At 34.2% G+C, this 18,794-nt stretch overlaps 2 protein-coding genes across 2 annotated transcripts; both read left to right on the forward strand.

The window, feature by feature from the left end:
- The first annotated feature begins 4,996 nt into the window (after positions 1–4,996).
- On the forward strand, positions 4,997–9,217 carry LOC127257032 (serpin-ZX-like). The gene is made up of 2 exons (XM_051283294.1): positions 4,997–5,612; positions 8,117–9,217. Exons 1-2 carry the CDS (start codon positions 5,223–5,225, stop codon positions 8,891–8,893), a joined length of 1,167 nt encoding a protein of 388 aa, XP_051139251.1. The 5' UTR covers positions 4,997–5,222; the 3' UTR covers positions 8,894–9,217.
- A 1,120-nt stretch (positions 9,218–10,337) lies between these two features.
- Positions 10,338–13,904, forward strand: LOC127257031 (serpin-ZX-like). Its single transcript, XM_051283293.1, has 2 exons — positions 10,338–10,806; positions 12,888–13,904. Exons 1-2 carry the CDS (start codon positions 10,417–10,419, stop codon positions 13,662–13,664), a joined length of 1,167 nt encoding a protein of 388 aa, XP_051139250.1. The 5' UTR covers positions 10,338–10,416; the 3' UTR covers positions 13,665–13,904.
- Positions 13,905–18,794: the final 4,890 nt, after the last annotated feature.

Below are 18,794 nucleotides of genomic sequence, written 5' to 3' on the forward strand. Positions count from 1 at the left end.
CCCTTGACAACCAAGTAGCGATCGGTTGGTGCAAAAATGCTGAAGAAAACAGTTGATCGCTCCCATCCCCGAGACAAGCTCGAAGAAGAAAACAGTTGATCGCTCCCATCCCCGAGACAAGCTCGAAGAAGTAAGTTCCTGACTGGACTTTTTTCGATTTTTTATTTTGTTGATACTAATATTTTGTACTGTAGTTGTTCGATTGTTTGGGGTGTAACTCTTGGTCTTGTGTTTGTATGTCTCGGTTCGGTGTTGAGGAGCCCTGTGTGATCGATGTAGTTGTGTTTGTTAACCGGGTTTAAAATCGTTCGTATGTTTGCCCACGTAGACCGGGTTGGATTTTTTTTTTGGCACCGATATTTGGTGATTTTATTTGTTTAATATGTGTTTTTTTGTTAATTTTGTAGATGTACATTTTGTTTAGTTACCCGTAGTTGCATATTTTAGTTTTTTTGTTTGATTGTTCGGTAATTAGTCATGTTTGTGGGTTGGCTAATGTGGTATTATTAAGTACCCGGAGTTGCAGTTTTAGATCTAGTTTGCTAAGTAATATACTTTTAGGGACTAATGTGTACTCGACATGTGTTGTTACGTACTCCTGATAGATTCTGATAAATTTTTAAATATATTCAGCATTGGGTAATGTACTGATGATATTTATTTACAGATCGTAGGTCGGATTGTGCTTGTTGTTCAATTCACTATGCGATCCGTTCGGGCAAGGGAACGCGGAGAAATTGGTACGTTTACGAAATAAATATAATTAATTTATCATGGATAAACCGAATTACGTAACAAAATCTTATGTTATTTTTACAATCGTGATTTTTATGCTTGTACCTGAACGCAATATACCTATGACCCATGGTAAGGGAGATGCCCGAGTACGTAAGATGTCGGAATCAAGGTGATACTCTCGACTGTGGTCTTTTGGTCTGCATGTTCAGCAAGTGTTACGCTCACACGAATCCAGCAGTCCATTCCATTGGTGGCATCGACGGTGAGTTTGATAATGTGAAGAGCTACCACAGTAAAATTGCGGTCAAAATAATGAAAGGTCTGCCCTCCGAATCATAGCCTCTTATGAGCAGCACAGGGTAAGTGAACATCTGTAATGAATTTAGATGGATTTGGGATTGATTTGGGTTGTGTAATTTGTACTTGATTTTGTTAATATGTTATTTTCTAATTGAATTGTTAGTTAAATTGGTTTGATTTGCCTCATATTTGATGAGATTGTATTAAGATTGATAGATGGATTGAATTGTAGGTTGAATTTGGTAAAACTTAATGTTTAGAGTAATGCTATGAATTGTGCCATAAATGATTGTATGATTAATTTTTTACATGGTTAGAATTGCAATAATGCATACGGTGTACCTCCACAACGGATCGATGTACCCGTCTAACTAGATCGAAATACCTTCAAACTACATATATATGCTCATATAAATTTTACTCATTTGTTAGGAATGTTATCCTTGTATGAAGACAACAACCAACCAGAAAAGTTACGCATACGAATTTTAAATTGGAATTAACTAATTCATTACAAGACATTGCAATGGTTGAAATAATGTTTGCAATGAACAAAACTGCATTCACGGATACTTAAGTACATTAATGGTGTACTAAGAAAGAAAATTATATACATATGATGCGAAGGTTTATGCTCTTTTAGTCACTATCATTTCTCTCAACCACCAATGAAGTAAAGAATTGCTAATAGAAGAAATGCTTTCACCAAGTTCCTTAATTGCCTTATCCGTCAAGGGATTGACTGAAGTCGACCAAATTCAAAGATATCTGCTATTACATAAATACTACCTAAGAAAACATCAATCATACATTGATTGTCAATGCTCGTATCCAGAACACATATTTAATTATTTATATACCTTCATTAAATATCAACTACCCTTAAGTAGTTTTTACTTACATATAATACGATTTCATTTGCTCTAGTAACAAGTATTTATGCCCTGATAACTTGTGCTTGAAAACCGATCATTCTCAATTTAAAACATTCAATTGTGTCAGTAACCATGGATGAATTCATCATTATAGTTTCTCGCGAATCCTAGAACAATATATAAAGGTAAACAACACATATTTACTATAGATGGATAAACAAGAGAGAAAATACTTAGTTAAAATATGTTGGTTGTTATTCATACATGCTTTGTTGTCTTCCTATCGAAAAATATGGCATGAGTTGTTGAATATAAATGGATGAATTCATCATTATAGTGTTCTCAATTCAAAACATTCAATTGTTGTTGGTAATCATGGATGAATTCATCATTATAGTGCTCTCGGGAATTCTAGAACTATATGTAAAAATAAACAATACATATTTACTATGTATTGATAAACAAGATAAAAAAAATATTTAGTTAAATTACATTGGTTGTTATTTATACATGTTTTATGGTCTTCGTATGGAAAAATATGACATAAATTGTCTAATGTAAATGTACCATGTTCAAACTTTTCCATCGGAGCTGGGAGAGGAAGTACTCTCATTGAGTTTGTGAATTGGCTCGTTCGTCAAATGATTGTCTAAAATTAACTTCATTCAAGGATACCTGCTATTACACAAATAATACCTGAGAAACTATCATTCATACATTGAATTTTTATGTTTGTACCTAGAGCGCATACTTACACACTTAAATCAAATGCATACATACCCTGATGCATATCTTATGTACTTATAATACTAGTGTTATATGCTTCAATAACGAGTATATATGTCCTGGTAACTTGTGCTTGGAAAATCAACCATTTTCGATTCAAAATATTCACTTGTTGTCAGTAACCAGAGATGAATTCATTATGATAGGGTTCCTACGCTACTTTGAATTGGATGAAAAGATAAACAAAATATATTTACTATAGATGGATAAATAAGTCATAAATGACTTATATGATATATGTATAAATCATAGTCCAACTTCTACTTTAAAGGCTAAATAAGTCATAAACAACTAAGTTAAATTATATTGGGTTGTTAGAGTACAAAATTGTTGTCTTGAATTGAAAATTTTTAGACCTATTATATAGTAATCCACAATGTAGCACACATAACAACATTCGATCATGAGCATATTTGCATAGGGCATGACTCAGCTAAAAATACGAATACTCCAGAATGGCTCCGACGTACCCTCAATGTGGCTTGATGTACAAAATCCTACTAATTGTGTACTTATTGCATTCTTTCATGTAACAAATTAACTAAATTAAAAAATATCTATTTTTTTTTTTTTTTACGGATAATACATTTTTGAATGTATATATATACTCTTAAAACTAGTGCATAATTTTCTATTAGAATAGAGATTTATAATCCTCTCCATATGGGTCTAAAATAATATTACACAATATTTTTATAATTTTTAAATGAGTAATACGTTGTAGACTGATATGTCTAGTAATATCAACTAGTTATTTCATTAATTTAAAAATTTTATTATGACTGTCAATTCGTATACCTCTATTATCATTCAAGAAATTTATGTCATCAAAAATTCATTTCTAAATGATTGTCGCCATATACCCGTACTTCTCGTTCAAGTACCACGATACAACAAATTTACAAACAAGTTTCAATACAAATTCGGTCTAACTATTGTATATTTACTTATTATATATTACATAATATCCAACACACCAAAAGTAATTATACAAAAGTTACATTGACATCAAATGATTTTGTAATTATGATCTCTGAAAATTTGAATGAATCATTTTTTATCATTCAGCTTTCTTGAGGAAGAAGTGAACTGGTAGCGAAAGAAGTTGAATTCATACCGGGATAATTTGGAATTCCACATTTAGCTTGAAGCTTAAAAATTATTTGGAAACACACTTTCGAAAACCTTTCAGTAACCATGCTACTCTTGATCTCAAGCGAGAATAAACTTCATCATCAGAGAGGTGAATAAAATATGTTTGTAATTCATTCAGAGAATTAAGAATTGGACGTAAAGCTTTAGATTATCAAAAGAGGATATAAGTCTTTCCACAAAGAATAACTATGTTAAAATTTCCCAACAAGAGCAAATCTAAATCCGAGACAAGTTCTGATATTTCAAATATCGAAAACTTCACCATGGACAACTATTCCCCATAGAAACCTAACCAAAACTCTTAGGACTATCAAACTAAGCATATGTCTTCGATGAGGTATTATGTCGAACATTTGGTGTGCAAGAAGGAAAAGAAAACATCTCGACATAGCTTGACCGATGAGGAGCCGTAGAATCAATCATATATGAAAATTCAACCTCAAACAACCACAACCGCACTGACAATCTACACCAACACCAATACTCCAAAATTAATTAATTCCGACACCAATTAGAGTAGAATCAAACCAGACGAAGAACAAAGCCACACATCAAGATGAACTCAAATCAAATGAATTAGAAAAATAGGCAAGCCAATTGTTACCAGAAATACACAATTGTCCCTCTCTCGTTGATTAATCGACATAATGAACAGGCAGTGAACGAAATTGAGACTGGACCGATTTCTGGTGATGACAAACGAAATCGCACGATTAGAGTAGATCAATCCTTACCTTGATATTTTTCGGAGATGGAGGGCAAAATCGCACGATGAAGAAACCGACGGGGTGAGAAATAAGTCTTTGGGAGGCTTGCAGATTGCCCAACCGAACTGCTGTAAATTTTCCGATGGCTGATTTCTTTCTTATCAAATTTCAGTTCCGATTTTGTGCGAATTTCAACGATATGATATTTTAGAAGAGGAGGGAGAAGATTAAGATGAATAGAGAGTTGAGATAAAACAAAATGAAAAAAGAGGGAGCGCAGCATAATTTATTATGAATGGGACTGAATATCAATTTGATTATGAAAAGAGGGATTTATCCCAATTGTCACTAAAATAGATTATATTTTATATTTTTTCCAAAAAAATGAGTTTCTCATATTCCGGGCCGGACGGCGGGGAAGGCGAATCTTGAGGCTTAATATTTTTAAACTGGCGTCCCGATGCCTGCAAAATTGATTCCCAACCCGCCCCGTCTATGTCCCACCATCCTGTCCCAAAAAGGCGCCACGAATTCCCTCCCTAAAAGCGTTTCTCAATCAACTTGGCAGTATATTTTTTCCCGTCGCCCTCAATCAATAAATACATTACATTAGCGTAGCTTAGCTGCGAAGAAACACAGAGATTCGCCTCCGACTCCGACAATGGACGTCCGACAATCACTCCTCAACCAAACCGCCGTTTCCTTGTCCCTCACAAGCCACGTCATCTCCTCCAAAGCTAAGGACTCCAATTTCGCCTTTTCCCCGCTTTCCATCCACGTCGTTCTCGGATTGATCGCCGCCGGGTCTGGCGGCCCGACCCGCGACCAACTCCTGGGCGTCCTCAAGTCCAACTCTCTGGAGGACCTCAACTCGCTATCCTCGCAGTTCGTGGCGCTCCTCTTCGGCGACGGCAGCCCTCTCGGCGGCCCTCGCTTGTCGTTCGCCAACGGCGTCTGGGTCGATCAGACCCTAAGCTTCAAACCGGCCTACAAGGAAATTGTCGAGAACAACTACAAGGCTGCTTCCAATCGCGTTGATTTTCAGACCAAGGTTTTTCTCTCAAATCAAATTTAATTTCAAATCGTTTCTATTTTTATTTATTTTCCATTTTGGAAATTAGTGCGACTCTGGCTCAAACGGTATTCTAGAAACCATATATATTGTGCACTTTTTGCATTCATAACATTGCAGGTGTTCATCGATCCATGGAAATCTGATTGTTTTTTGGTTTAGATCTGTCATCTGTTATTGCTGAGTTGCTTTGTCCGTAGTATAGCTGCATCCACCATTTGTGGGTTCCAATTAGGCAATTTTAGTTGGAGAAAGAATCACATGGTCTTGAATGGAGCTGAAGAACTTCAGTTTATGCACAGTTAAAGGTTGTTGACTCCATAATATGCTCATTCATGGTGCAGACTGCTAGAGCTAATAAATGAGCCAAGTAAGCTCGAGCATCTGTTGTTCTAATCCAACTTGAACATGTCATTAGTACGGGTTTGACTTGGCTTGTTTAGGATTAGCTGACATGGCTTGTTTGGGATTCGAGTTAAAATAATGGTGTGAGCTTAGCTCGTTAGGCTCGATTTCAAGTTCAAGCTCAGCCTGCCAATGTTTAATTTCACTCATTATTTATCATAAGGGTAAACTATTTTTTTAGTCTCGTAACTGGACCCTTTATCATTTTAGTCCTGTAAGTGGAGTCTGTCGCAAACTAGTCCCATAAGTGAAAAAATTTAGCTGTTTAAGTCCTCCGGCGCCGGAGACGCTCGCGTGGCTCGCCGGAGGTGACGTGTCTGCCAGGTGTCCGGCCAGGTCAGCGACACCTGGCGGACATGTGGATTTATTTTTTTTTTCATTTTTTTAATTTTTTTAATTTTTTTAATTGTACCAAATAAAAAAAATAAAAAAAATACAAATAAAATTTAAAATAAATTAAAAATAAGTTTTAAAATAAATTTTAAAAAATGAAAAAAAAATCCACGTAGCGACACCTGGCGGACACGTCACCTCTGGCGAGCCACGCAAGCATCTCCGGCGCCGGAGGATTAAAACAGCGAAAATCTTTCACTTATGGGACTAGTTTGCGACAGGCTCCACTTACGGGACTAAAATGATAAGGGGGTCCAGTTACGGGACTAAAAAAATAGTTTACCCTTATTATAATAAAATATTCAAAGTTTATTAATAAATACAATTTTTGATAGTGTATATATGGAGTATATTATATTTATATATACAATATACTATTAGTCGATTACTACTCCCCACGAGCCGAGCTTGAGTTTGGTTCGTTTATAAAAATACTAATTTTTGAGCTCGAATTTGACTCGTTTATCTCTATAACCGAATCACCAAATCGAGTCGAATTGTTAATGAGTTAAGGTAGGATCGAGCTTGGCTCGCGAGTTATTTAGTTCGTTTAACAGCTCTAGGTGCAAATAGGTGGGGGGAAAGTTTAGTGTTCTTATATGAGAAAAGCAAAATCATTGTAACCCCATTAGCTCCAGATAACACTTAAACGAGATCATAAGTTCGATCTATTCAAATAGCAACCTTATAATGGCCTTGAGCCTCATCCCTGAGTTTAGGAGCATGCTTAGCCCTGCACATTGACCGCAAAATTTTGTGTTAGCTTTGGATGCTACATATAAAAGAAACCGAAAATTCAAAGTCCCGGGATAAATTAGGTATATACTGCATCAATTGCAAAACCTTATGAATGGTAGTATAATCTCCTGCATTTGTGGATAGTATGTCTGACACAATAGGGATTTTGAGCATATTATTTACTGATATTATAGATAAGTTATGCAATGGAATTTGCGCGGGATTATTCATTCATTGATATTAAATTAGAAGTACGCGATTTGTAAGATGATTTGTGGAGTCAAATTAATAATAGGAATCTCTATTTGGCTTTGATTATCTAATCGTTTCATGGATGAGGACCTGATTAGTCTTATTCTCTACTCCTTGTTTAGAATTAATTTATGTTGGATGCAATGTCATCGAGTAAATCTTTTTTGAATATGTGAAATCCATTGTGATATTATACTATCTGTTAATCGCCATTGTGATTTACAATGAATGGGACGTTGGTATGTGAAATTGGTACAATCTTGAATGTTTACAAATTTGCGAAGGATATATGTCATTGCAGATTTGTCCATTTCAATTCTTTTCATTTTTCTTAGGTGACAGTCTCGGTGCTGATAAGGTAAGGTAGCATAATGTTGTGTTATATAGAAATATGTGCGGTTAAGTTTTATATTTGTCTTATGTTTTGTAACTATGTTTAGTTTGCTAAAATCATGCTATATGAAAATATATTATATATTGTCAAGATATGCACTACATGAAATCATATCGTGTGCTATTAAGTATGTTGTCCGTAATGATTATATATGCTGATTTGACCTCATCAACATTCAAATTGAAGCTATGGGATAAATATGTTCATTTTTTTTTTTTTGTTTCGGTTTTTTGGGGAATGTTGGTGAAAATTTAGTACTAACTATAGTGTTCATTTGTTATTTCAATGATTTTGCAATAAGGCTGCTGAGATAACGGGAAAGGTGAACGCATGGGCTGCAAAGGAAACAAGTGGCCTAATCAAAGAGATACTTCCGGCGGGTTCTGTCGATGCTTCCACAAGGCTACTTCTCGCAAACGCAGTTTATTTCAAAGGAGCTTGGGACAAAAAGTTCGACGCATTCAAAACCAGCCACCACGACTTCTTTCTTCTAAACGGGACTTCAATCCAATGCCCTTTCATGACCAGCACTAAGAAGCAATTCGTCCGAGCTTTCGACGGCTTCAAAGTGTTGAGGCTACCGTATGCGCAGGGCCAAGATAAGCGCAAATTCTCGATGTACATCTTTCTTCCGGACGCCAAGGACGGCTTTTCTGCATTATCCGAGAAAATGACCTCTGACCCGGAATTCATCGAGCACCATGCTCCGTTCCGACAAGTAGAAGTGAAAGCTTTTCGCATCCCCAAGTTTAAGATATCGTTCGGGTTCGAGGCCACGGAAATCCTCAAGGAAATGGGTGTGGTGCATCCGTTCTCTGGCGGGGGTCTGACGGAGATGGTCGAGTCTGCGAACAGCCACAATCTGTATGTGTCGAACGTCTTCCACAAGGCGTTCATTGAAGTGAACGAAGAAGGCACCGAGGCTGCGGCTGTGACGGCTGGTGTAGTGATGTTGTGTTCGATGGAGATGGAGGAGGAGGTGGATTTTGTAGCCGATCATCCGTTCCTGTTTGTGCTGCGGGAAGACATCACCGGCGTTATTCTCTTCGCCGGACAACTGGTGGATCCTCGTACTTGAGGTATCTTGTGTCGTGTGTGTAGATATGTATATATGTAATATAGATTAGATTTTTTGATTGAATAGAGTGGCGATGGCCTGTGTGGGGTTGTCTGTATTGTGTTTGTATTCGTGTTTGTGTTCGTGTTCGTGTTGTCGGATCGATGAATAAGAGCACTGTTAAAAAGTATGCTAGTAGAAAAAAGAAATACAGAGAATAATGTTCAAAACAATGCTAGCATCGTGGGTATAGGTATTGGTGTTTGCTTCTTGTTAGGCATATATATATATGTATATATATTGGAGCGGCTTCTCTTCTGATATAGAGGCAGTGTTAAAATTTTATTTATAGTCATTATTCTGTGTGTTTATTCTGTGTGCTAATCTAGTCAAGTTAAAATGGTACTCAATTGATGAGGTCAACGTATGTTATATAGGTGATCATCATGTGTTTATACAATTTCAACACATATATTGTTATATTATAGTATATGTTGAATTATAATATAATATATATTGTATTATAAATATGTTGAAATATGTATAAATATCTATTTGTCACTCTATACTATAGGTTTATCCTGTCATATCAGCACCATATTGACTTGACCGGATCAGTAGTTGATCCATGCTCTTGATACACAATTAAAGTGTTGGTTTAAAAATAATTTTTTGTTTTTAATATTAGAACTTATTACATTTTTTGTATTAATTTCTAAGAATTCATTCATATCAAAAAATTTTCAATGTGAGTATAATCTACAAAATCAAATAATGATAATAATAATAATAATAATAATAGGCTGCTACAGTGCTGACAACACACCGCAGCACACGGTGTGCAGTTAAATAATACACAGTGTGCAGTCAAACAACACACGATATTACTACCGGCAGTACACCGTCTGCATTCATATAATACAAATACAAACTAACAACACTAACAATACTAACAACACATATTATAGTCTTATACAACACAATCAATACTTGATTTCAGCACATCACGTACTGTTATACAACACACTTGTAACTATGAACCAACAATACAAATACAACACATGAACTGACAGCACATACTATCGTCTTATACATCACAAATACTAATTGATTTCAGCATATCACATACTGTTGTACAACATACTATAATTACGAAGCAACATCACCTATTATTATTATACTCAGTTTGTGCCGTTCAATAATAATAATAATAATAATAATCATTCAAATAAAATAAATAAAGAAACACACATACTACTTAAGATCGAAACCCCAAACAAACACACCCATATGTACACCTTGATGATATATATAATAATGATTATGTCAAATTAATAAGATGTCTTGATCCGCGCCAATATTTTAGAGTGGGCCCAAAGAGTAATAATATGGACATTAATGAATGAGTGACCGACCATCCTGTCCTAAAAATCGCCACGTATCCCTCTTTATACCGCGTTCAAAAATGCCATTCATCACATACCGCACCATCTTAGCTACCAAGAAAACACACACACAGTCTAGATTCGCCTCCGACTCCGACAATGGACCTCCGACAATCACTCCTCAACCAAACCGCCGTTTCCTTGTCCCTCACAAGCCACGTCATCTCCTCCGAAGCTAAGGACTCCAACTTCGCCTTTTCCCCGCTTTCCATCCACGTCGTTCTCGGATTGATCGCCGCCGGGTCGGGCGGCCCGACCCGCGACCAACTCCTGGGCGTCCTCAAGTCCAATTCCCTGGAGGACCTCAACTCACTATCCTCGCAGTTCGTGGCGCTCCTCTTCGACGACGGCGGCCCCCTCGGCGGCCCCCGCTTGTCGTTCGCCAACGGCGTCTGGGTCGATCAGACCCTAAGCTTCAAACCGGCCTACAAGGAAATTGTCGAGAACAACTACAAGGCTGCTTCCAATCGCGTTGATTTTCAGACCAAGGTTTTGTTCTCAGATTAAATTTTATTTCAGATCGTTTCTATTTTCATTTTCTTTCCATTTTTGAAAATTAAACGGTATTCTAGAAATCATATATATTGGGCACTTTTTGGATTCTTCATAACATTGCAGTTTTTCATCAATCCATGGATATCTGATTGTTTTTAGGTTTAGATCTGTCGTCTGTTATTCCAATTAGGAAATTTTAGGTGTAGAAAGAATCAATCACATCACATGGTCTTGAATGGAGCTGAGGAACTTCAGTTTATGCACAGTTAAAGGTGGTTGTTGTTGACACCATAATTTGCTTATTAATGGTGTATTTGGCTTGAATTTTATACATTTTATTATATAAACTAAATATATCTGGTTTTATTGTCAATTTATTATAATAAAATATTTAAATTATATTAATAAGTACAAATTTTCATATAAATAATTATATATTATATTAATATATACAATAATACAAATGGATTATCACTACTGAACTCAATCGAACTATATTATAGTAATAATGATTTTTGAGCCCTGCCCTTCTCATTTATCTCTATAAACGAGTTGACTCGAGCTGTTAATGAGGTTGGCCTTAAGTTACCTAGTTCATTTAACAGCTCTAGGTGCAAATAGTTGTCGGGAAAGTTTAGGGTTCTTATGAGGAAAGCAAAATCATTGTAACCCCATTAGCTCCGGGTAACACTTAAATAAGATCATAGTTCGATCCATTCATATAGAAACCTTATAACGGCCTTGAGCATCATCCCTGAGTTGAAGAGCATGCTTAGCCGTACATATTGGCAGAAAGATTTTGTGATAGCTTTGGATGATGCATATAAAAGAAAACCGAGAATTCGAAGTCTTTGGATAAATTAGGATAATTGTAATTTCAATCTAACAATTGTGAAACCTTATATAATTCCTCATGCTCGCCGGAATGTTAATATGATCTCCTACATTTGTGGATAATATGTTGACACAATAGGGATTCAGAGCATACTGATATTATAGTTAAATTCTGCAATGAAATTTGCACGGGATTATTCATTCATTTATATTAAATTAGAAGTATGCATTTTGTAAGATGATTTGTGGAGTCAAATTAATAATGGGAATCTCTATCTGGCTTTGTTATCTAACCGATTCATGGATGAGGATTTGATTAATGTTATTCTCTACATGTTTTGCAGTGTAACCTCACTTGTTTAGAATTAATTTATGTTGAATGCAATGTCGTCGAGTAAATCTCTTTCGAAAATGTGAAATCTCTTTAGAATTAATCACTTGCCATTGTGATTTACAATCAACGGGACATTGATCTGTGAAATTGGTACAATCTTCAGATGTTTACAAATTTGCGAACGATTTATGTCATTGCAGATTTGTCTATTTCAATTCTTTTCATTTTGGTTAGGCAGCGGTTTTGGTGTTGATCGGATCAAATCAACACACATAATCAAGGCCAACAACGCATGCTATATATAATACTCCCTCCGTCCCCAATCTATCTATCCATTTGCTTTTTGCACGGAGTTTTAGAAATATTAGTATTATATTGGGATAAAGTAGAAATAAAGGTAAAAAGACTAAATTAACCCTATTAGTATTGTATGATATAAAGGTAATGACATTTGTGTAATATATTCTAAATTAGAAGGGTATTTGTAATGTTAAGTAGATAGTACAATTACTAAAAAAAAAAAGGAAACGGATGCTTTGTTATGGGACGGACCAAAATGGAAAAATGGATAGATTGTTAAGGGACGGAGGGAGTATATCACAATATTGTGTCACATAGAAGTTTTATACTTGTACTATGTTGTATAAACATGTTTATTGTGCTAAAATCAATTAATATACTGCGCTACATTAACTTGCTGTCACAACATATGCTATTAAGTATGTGTTGTCTGTCTTGATTATATGTGCTGATTGGATCAAATTGAACTTAGTCAGCACTCAAACCGAAGCCCTCGGATAAATATGTGCAATTTTTCTTTTTTTTTTTTTGGGGGTTTCTGAGGAATGTCGGTGAAAATTTAGTACTAACTATAGCATTCATTTGTTATCTCGATGATTTTGCAAAGGCTGCTGAGATAACGGAAAAGGTGAACGCGTGGGCTGAAAAGGAAACGAGTGGCCTAATCAAAGAGATACTTCCGGCGGGTTCCGTCGATGCTTCCACAAGGCTACTTTTCGCAAATGCAGTATATTTCAAAGGAGCTTGGGACGAAAAGTTCGACGCATCCGAAACGAGGGACCACGACTTTTTTCTTCTAAACGGGACTTCAATCCGATGCCCCTTCATGACCAGCACTAAGAAACAATACGTCCGAGCTTTCGACGGCTTCAAAGTGTTGCGGCTACCGTACGCGCAGGGCCAAGATAAGCGCAAATTCTCGATGTACATCTTTCTTCCGGACACCAAGGACGGCTTGTCTGCATTATCCGAGAAAATGACCTCTGACCCGGAATTCATCGAGCACCATGTTCGGCTGCGACAAGTAAAAGTGAAAGCTTTTCGCGTCCCAAAGTTTAAGATATCGTTCGGGTTCGAGGCCACGGAAATCCTCAAGAAAATGGGTGTGGTGCATCCGTTCTCCGGCGGGGGTCTGACGGAGATGGTCGAGTCTGTAAACAGCCAGAATCTGTATGTGTCGAACATCTTCCACAAGGCTTTCATTGAAGTGAACGAAGAAGGCACCGAGGCTGCGGCTGCAACGGCTGCTGTAGTAATGTATCGATCGTTGATTATAGAGGAGGAGGTGGAGTTTGTAGCCGATCATTCCTTCCTGTTTGTGCTCCGGGAGGACATTACCGGCGTCATCCTCTTCGCCGGACAACTGGTGGATCCTCGTACTTGATGGATCATGTGTCGTGCTCGAAATAAATACATATATATATGTATATGTATGTATGTGTGTGTGTGTCGTATCATCTGGGAGGGTATAATGTAGATTAGATTTAGATTGAATAAAGAGTGATGAAGGCCTGTTTGGGGTTCTTTTGTGTTTTTGTTTGTGTGTGTTCATGTTATGGGCACTTCTCTTTTCCCTTCAGTTTTGATGCGATCGATTGAGAATATATATATGGTGGGTTTGTTTCGTTTTGGTTTGGTTTGAGGATAGAATTTTTATTTGAATGATATTTCTACTTCCCATATGACATACATATTATTTTAACGTATCAATTAAAATGTCTAATAAAATAAATGAAATTATTAAACCTAACTACATTTTAACAAAAGTTAAAACACATCACCTAAAAATTAAGTTACCAAAACTAAAACAAAATTAAAAACATAAAAAAAAAAAAAAAAAAAAAAAACCAAAAGTCCCGAATACATTCCCCGTCAATCATGTTTGTTTCTATTTTCATCTGCCTTCAATCACAAATCCTAATTGATTCTTCTTCCTGAATCTTTTCTGCCGCAATCCATTCTTACATAGCGAGTTTCGATGAAACGTTGGTGGTTGATGTGGTGCTCTCCGTCGGGCGGTGTTAGTTCATCTTGCCCGTGCTCTGAAAATGCTTGTGGCGACGCCGGAGTTGATGCTTTGATTTTGCCGGTTGATTTTTATACATTTGCTAGAGCTGGCAATGGATTATGTCGGGTCGGGTCAACTTTTTAAACGGATTAAAAGTCAATAAAAAATCGATCCATTTATGTAAACGGGTCAAAACACACAATACGAATCCGACCCGGTAAAATCCGACACGATCCGAAATGAGTTGTTATCCCGTTTTATAATTTTTAAATGAGTCAGATGACCCGACACGATCTGACCTATTAACTCATTTAACACAAAATCGACTTATTTATCTATTTAAAAAAAAAAACAAATCTAAAATTAATATTACACAAATTAAATAATAATGAGTTAATTAAAGATAATTCAGTAAGATAGAAATGAATGACAAATGCCCCCAATTCAATAAACATTAAGAACATAAATATTACACCACAATTCAACAAAACACCAACGACAATGCGAAATTGCTACTGAAATTCAATTCAAAAAAATAGAATCCACATCATATGTGTTACCATAAACACAAACCGAAATTATTCCCAAAGCATGTCAAACTCCTGTAATGCAAGATAAGAAATATAAATTAATGAGGATTGAAAATAACAATATATATTTATTGAATTATCGCTAACAACAATCAATACAACATACAAATGTATAAGAATGAATATACTTAACTCACTAACCTAGAATGCTAACTTTTAGAAACTTTGCTTCTACTATCCGAAATATTTAAGACATCATCATCAACAGAATCTTTCATTTTTCATTTTAAATACTTCTCTAGACAATTCTTTCATATCAGGTTCAAATGATGTTATCCACAATTAATAAATGTTAATATCTCAATGAAAATAATACAAAATTACTTAATTATATAAATTATATTTATAATTGTTACCTTGTTTGGATAGTCAATCCCTAAGACACATCAATGATACTCTCCCATTAATGCTAAAAGCTAATTCCGAATTCACAATGAAGATTAAGATAGCCAAAATATCTCTAGCCATCCGAGTTAGGATTGGATAAGTCATTTGACAAGTTTTCCAATATTCCAGAACATTTGTGTCACTTGTGCGAACTAATGTTGGCTCTTCCAAATATATTTTCCAACAATGAGTGAACTCATTGCTATAAAAAAAATCAAAATCCTACATGCAACAAAAAATTAGAAATATATATTATAAACATGAGCTATATTATGAAATTAAAAATAGATAACTACAAAAATAAATGATAGAATTACCTTCGTAAAACCATCATCAACAACTTGTTCAACCGACATATAAGAATGAGAGCCATGAGCTTTTTGAATGTCACTAGTTGAAGAAGTTGAAAATGAATATTCATTAAACAATCTGAAAAGTTTATCTTGAACAACTTCAACTTAATGTCATAATCCACCACATAAATCTTCTTAAATGCATTCACAATCAATAACTTGAAATTTACATCGAGGATAAAAAATAACAGCAATGTCCATAATAGTATTAAACGGAGTCCAATACTTCTCAAACTTTTCAAACATTTTTACAACCATTATTCTTCATAAATGTATCTTTACTTTTCATCTCCTCGTTCAAAAGTAGCCTCACTTTTACTATGTTAGGAAAGTACAAATTGATTATTGAATACTTAGAATCCGAAAAAGCACAAGTAACTTCATGAAATACCTTTAAAAACTTGGGAAATTTTTTCAATTATCACCCACTCATCAACACTTGGACAATAAACAAAATTTGCATTAGTCTTTTTCAAATGTATAAAGGCTTTTTTGTAATACAATACACTATCTAACATCTGATAAGTAGAAATCTAACGTGTGGGAACATCTTACTTAGACCTCTAACATATTCAAGTCCAACATGTTGAGATCCTTTGCAATATTTGACAACCTCCCTTACCTTAACAACAACTTCATTTACATCTTTCAATCCATTATGTACAATCAAATTTTATATGTGTGCACAATAACGAACGTGGAAATTTTTACCATCGGATAATAAATTCAAATCAAAATTTAACCCACCCACTAAAGAATCATTAGAAAAAACATTATCCAAGGTAATAGACATAATTTTCTTTTCAATGCCTCATTCTTTGAATAGATTAACATCCGCGATGCCAGAGACTTTTGGGTCATTTTTTGGTGAGATTGTTTCAAATTGTCCTAACCTTATATCTAAAAAGCTCAATTCTTTTTTTTTTTTTTTTATTCGATATACTTTGTCTAAGATTTGGTGGTATTGAAATCATGTGGTTTATACGATGACTTGGTTGTGCCGGACTCCGAGGACAAGTTCCACTTACCCTTTTTTGTGCCTGAAACTAGCGGCAAGGCAAATATTCTAGTCAAAATCTCATACGTTGTGCTTTGTGAGGTTAAGTTAATGTTCTTAAAAATTCACTATCCTCTGGTCTTCACTCTTCCATAATATGTTCAGGTAAAAAATTTTATCTATTGTTTTATTGCATTATGTTCTTGTGTGTTAAGTAATGTACTTTTGGATTTAGGACAAATTGATTCAGAAATTATGATTTATCATCATCATTACGTCTCAAACAAATTGTTATTTGTGTTTGTTGTGCAAATTATTTTTGAGGCTTACTAGATAAGTAATTCAACCACAATTGGAATTATAATTATTCCACACACACCTACTTAATAAAAAAATTTATCCAAGAATAATTTACGAGCAGTTGTATATACTTAAGAGTGATGAGGTGACACTCTATGATGTTAATCTCAAGCTCACTGCTACATTTATTATATCATAATATAAATTTTGAGATAATACTAAAACAAAAAATACGAACCACTATTGAACATTTTGTTTATGACTTAAACAAATCTCCTATGTGAGGTGTTTTATAGCAATAATGAGCCTCTTTTACCTAGAATAATTCGTAATACTAAATTTTTTAAACAGTTGTAATGAGATCATCCAAACCCCTGGCTTGATTAACATTAATTAAATGATCAATAATTGTTTTGATCATTTCGACATCCATTTAGATGTCTTTGTTTTGACTTTCAGTTCTCCTGATTGTTCTATTTTTTAAATGAAGTATTCTATATTTATTCCCACCTAGATTTACTATGATCTTCACAATACATGCTTTCCAAACTTAAGAATATTGCACTAATTATTGTGTGAGAGATGTTTAAAAAAATCTTTATAATATTGCACTATATTGCACTATAATTCTTATTAAGGGGATTTAGTTATGTGATGATTTATTCGATGATGAAAATATCTTGAGTACAAACATTTTAATACTTACTGGAATATGAAAAATAAGTATCTTAACATTTAAAAACCTTTTCGTGGCTTTCTTTGTGATTGATTTTAATAACTTTGTGACCATGTCCTGGCTGTTCAATTATGTGAAGTTCTTTTGGCTAGAACTTTTTCAATGATGGAGAAATTTTTTATTTTTCCATCAAATATGCAATATCCATTGAAATTATAGACATATTTAGTCGCAACAGCCATGTATAGTTCTATGACTCAAATTTTCATCCTTATATCAACTATTGTTTAGTTAATGTTGTGTATTTATGGCTTCAATACAATTTTTTTAAGGTGATTTTCATGGGAAAAAAGTTATCGGTATGAAAGGAAAAATATATTTAATGTAAAAAATAGACACATTTTCATTGAATTTGTATAGTTGGATGATGCTGCTTGGTTTCAAATGTGTTTTTTATATATTGTGTATTGTGGGTATTGTTGCTTCGTTCTAAATTTTAGTTGTTTCTCCTGACAATTACATGCATTTATCTTGTTTTCGATTATGTTACATTTTTGTTTTGTTTCAGTGTGATGAAATTTTAATTCATTGATTTTTTTCTCTACAAAAATTCCAATTAGTGAAATAAGATAACTTATCATGTCAAATTTTTATAGTTTCGATGTGTATTAATGTTATTTGTTGTTATATCTCATTCTTTGATTTCATTGAGGATTAATAATAGATTTGGGAGCTTCATTTATACAAATTGTCCAATAATTTTTATTTTTATTTTATTTTTAATCTTTAGGTAATGACCCGTATTTAAATAATAAAATTTGTAATATTTAGTTATATTTTATATTCTTTCCGTTTAAGCTCAAAATATTGTTTTTACTAGTTTCATGTGTCACATTCAAAAGTATTTCTTATCTAAAAGTAATAATACATTAATACTAAAAGACCCTTAATTTTTACCTAAATTACAAACCTATTATTACACATACAATTACTTTATATATAAATCAAAGGGCAAAAATATCAAAATATCTTACACATTTCCAATAACTAATAAAATATTATTTCTTAATATAATACAAAACTCCAAAAATACTTAAGAGGAGTAATTTGTAAGCCAATATATATATATATATTTTTATTTTTCATGCAAATTTATTATCGGATATGTAATTTTAATTATTTTTGTAATTAAAAATAATTTTA

This window comes from Andrographis paniculata, unplaced genomic scaffold (genome assembly GCF_009805555.1).
Source record: "Andrographis paniculata isolate CXL003 unplaced genomic scaffold, ASM980555v1 Contig57END, whole genome shotgun sequence".
NCBI classification, from domain to species: Eukaryota; Viridiplantae; Streptophyta; class Magnoliopsida; order Lamiales; family Acanthaceae; genus Andrographis; species Andrographis paniculata.

Coding starts and splice junctions, on each gene's coding strand:
- LOC127257032 (XM_051283294.1), top strand. CDS start 5,223: ATGGACGTCCGACAATCACTCCTCAACCAAACCGCCGTTTCCTTGTCC. Junction 5,613..8,116: donor GCGTTGATTTTCAGACCAAG/GTTTTTCTCTCA, acceptor TTTTGCAATAAG/GCTGCTGAGATAACGGGAAA.
- LOC127257031 (XM_051283293.1), top strand. CDS start 10,417: ATGGACCTCCGACAATCACTCCTCAACCAAACCGCCGTTTCCTTGTCC. Junction 10,807..12,887: donor GCGTTGATTTTCAGACCAAG/GTTTTGTTCTCA, acceptor GATTTTGCAAAG/GCTGCTGAGATAACGGAAAA.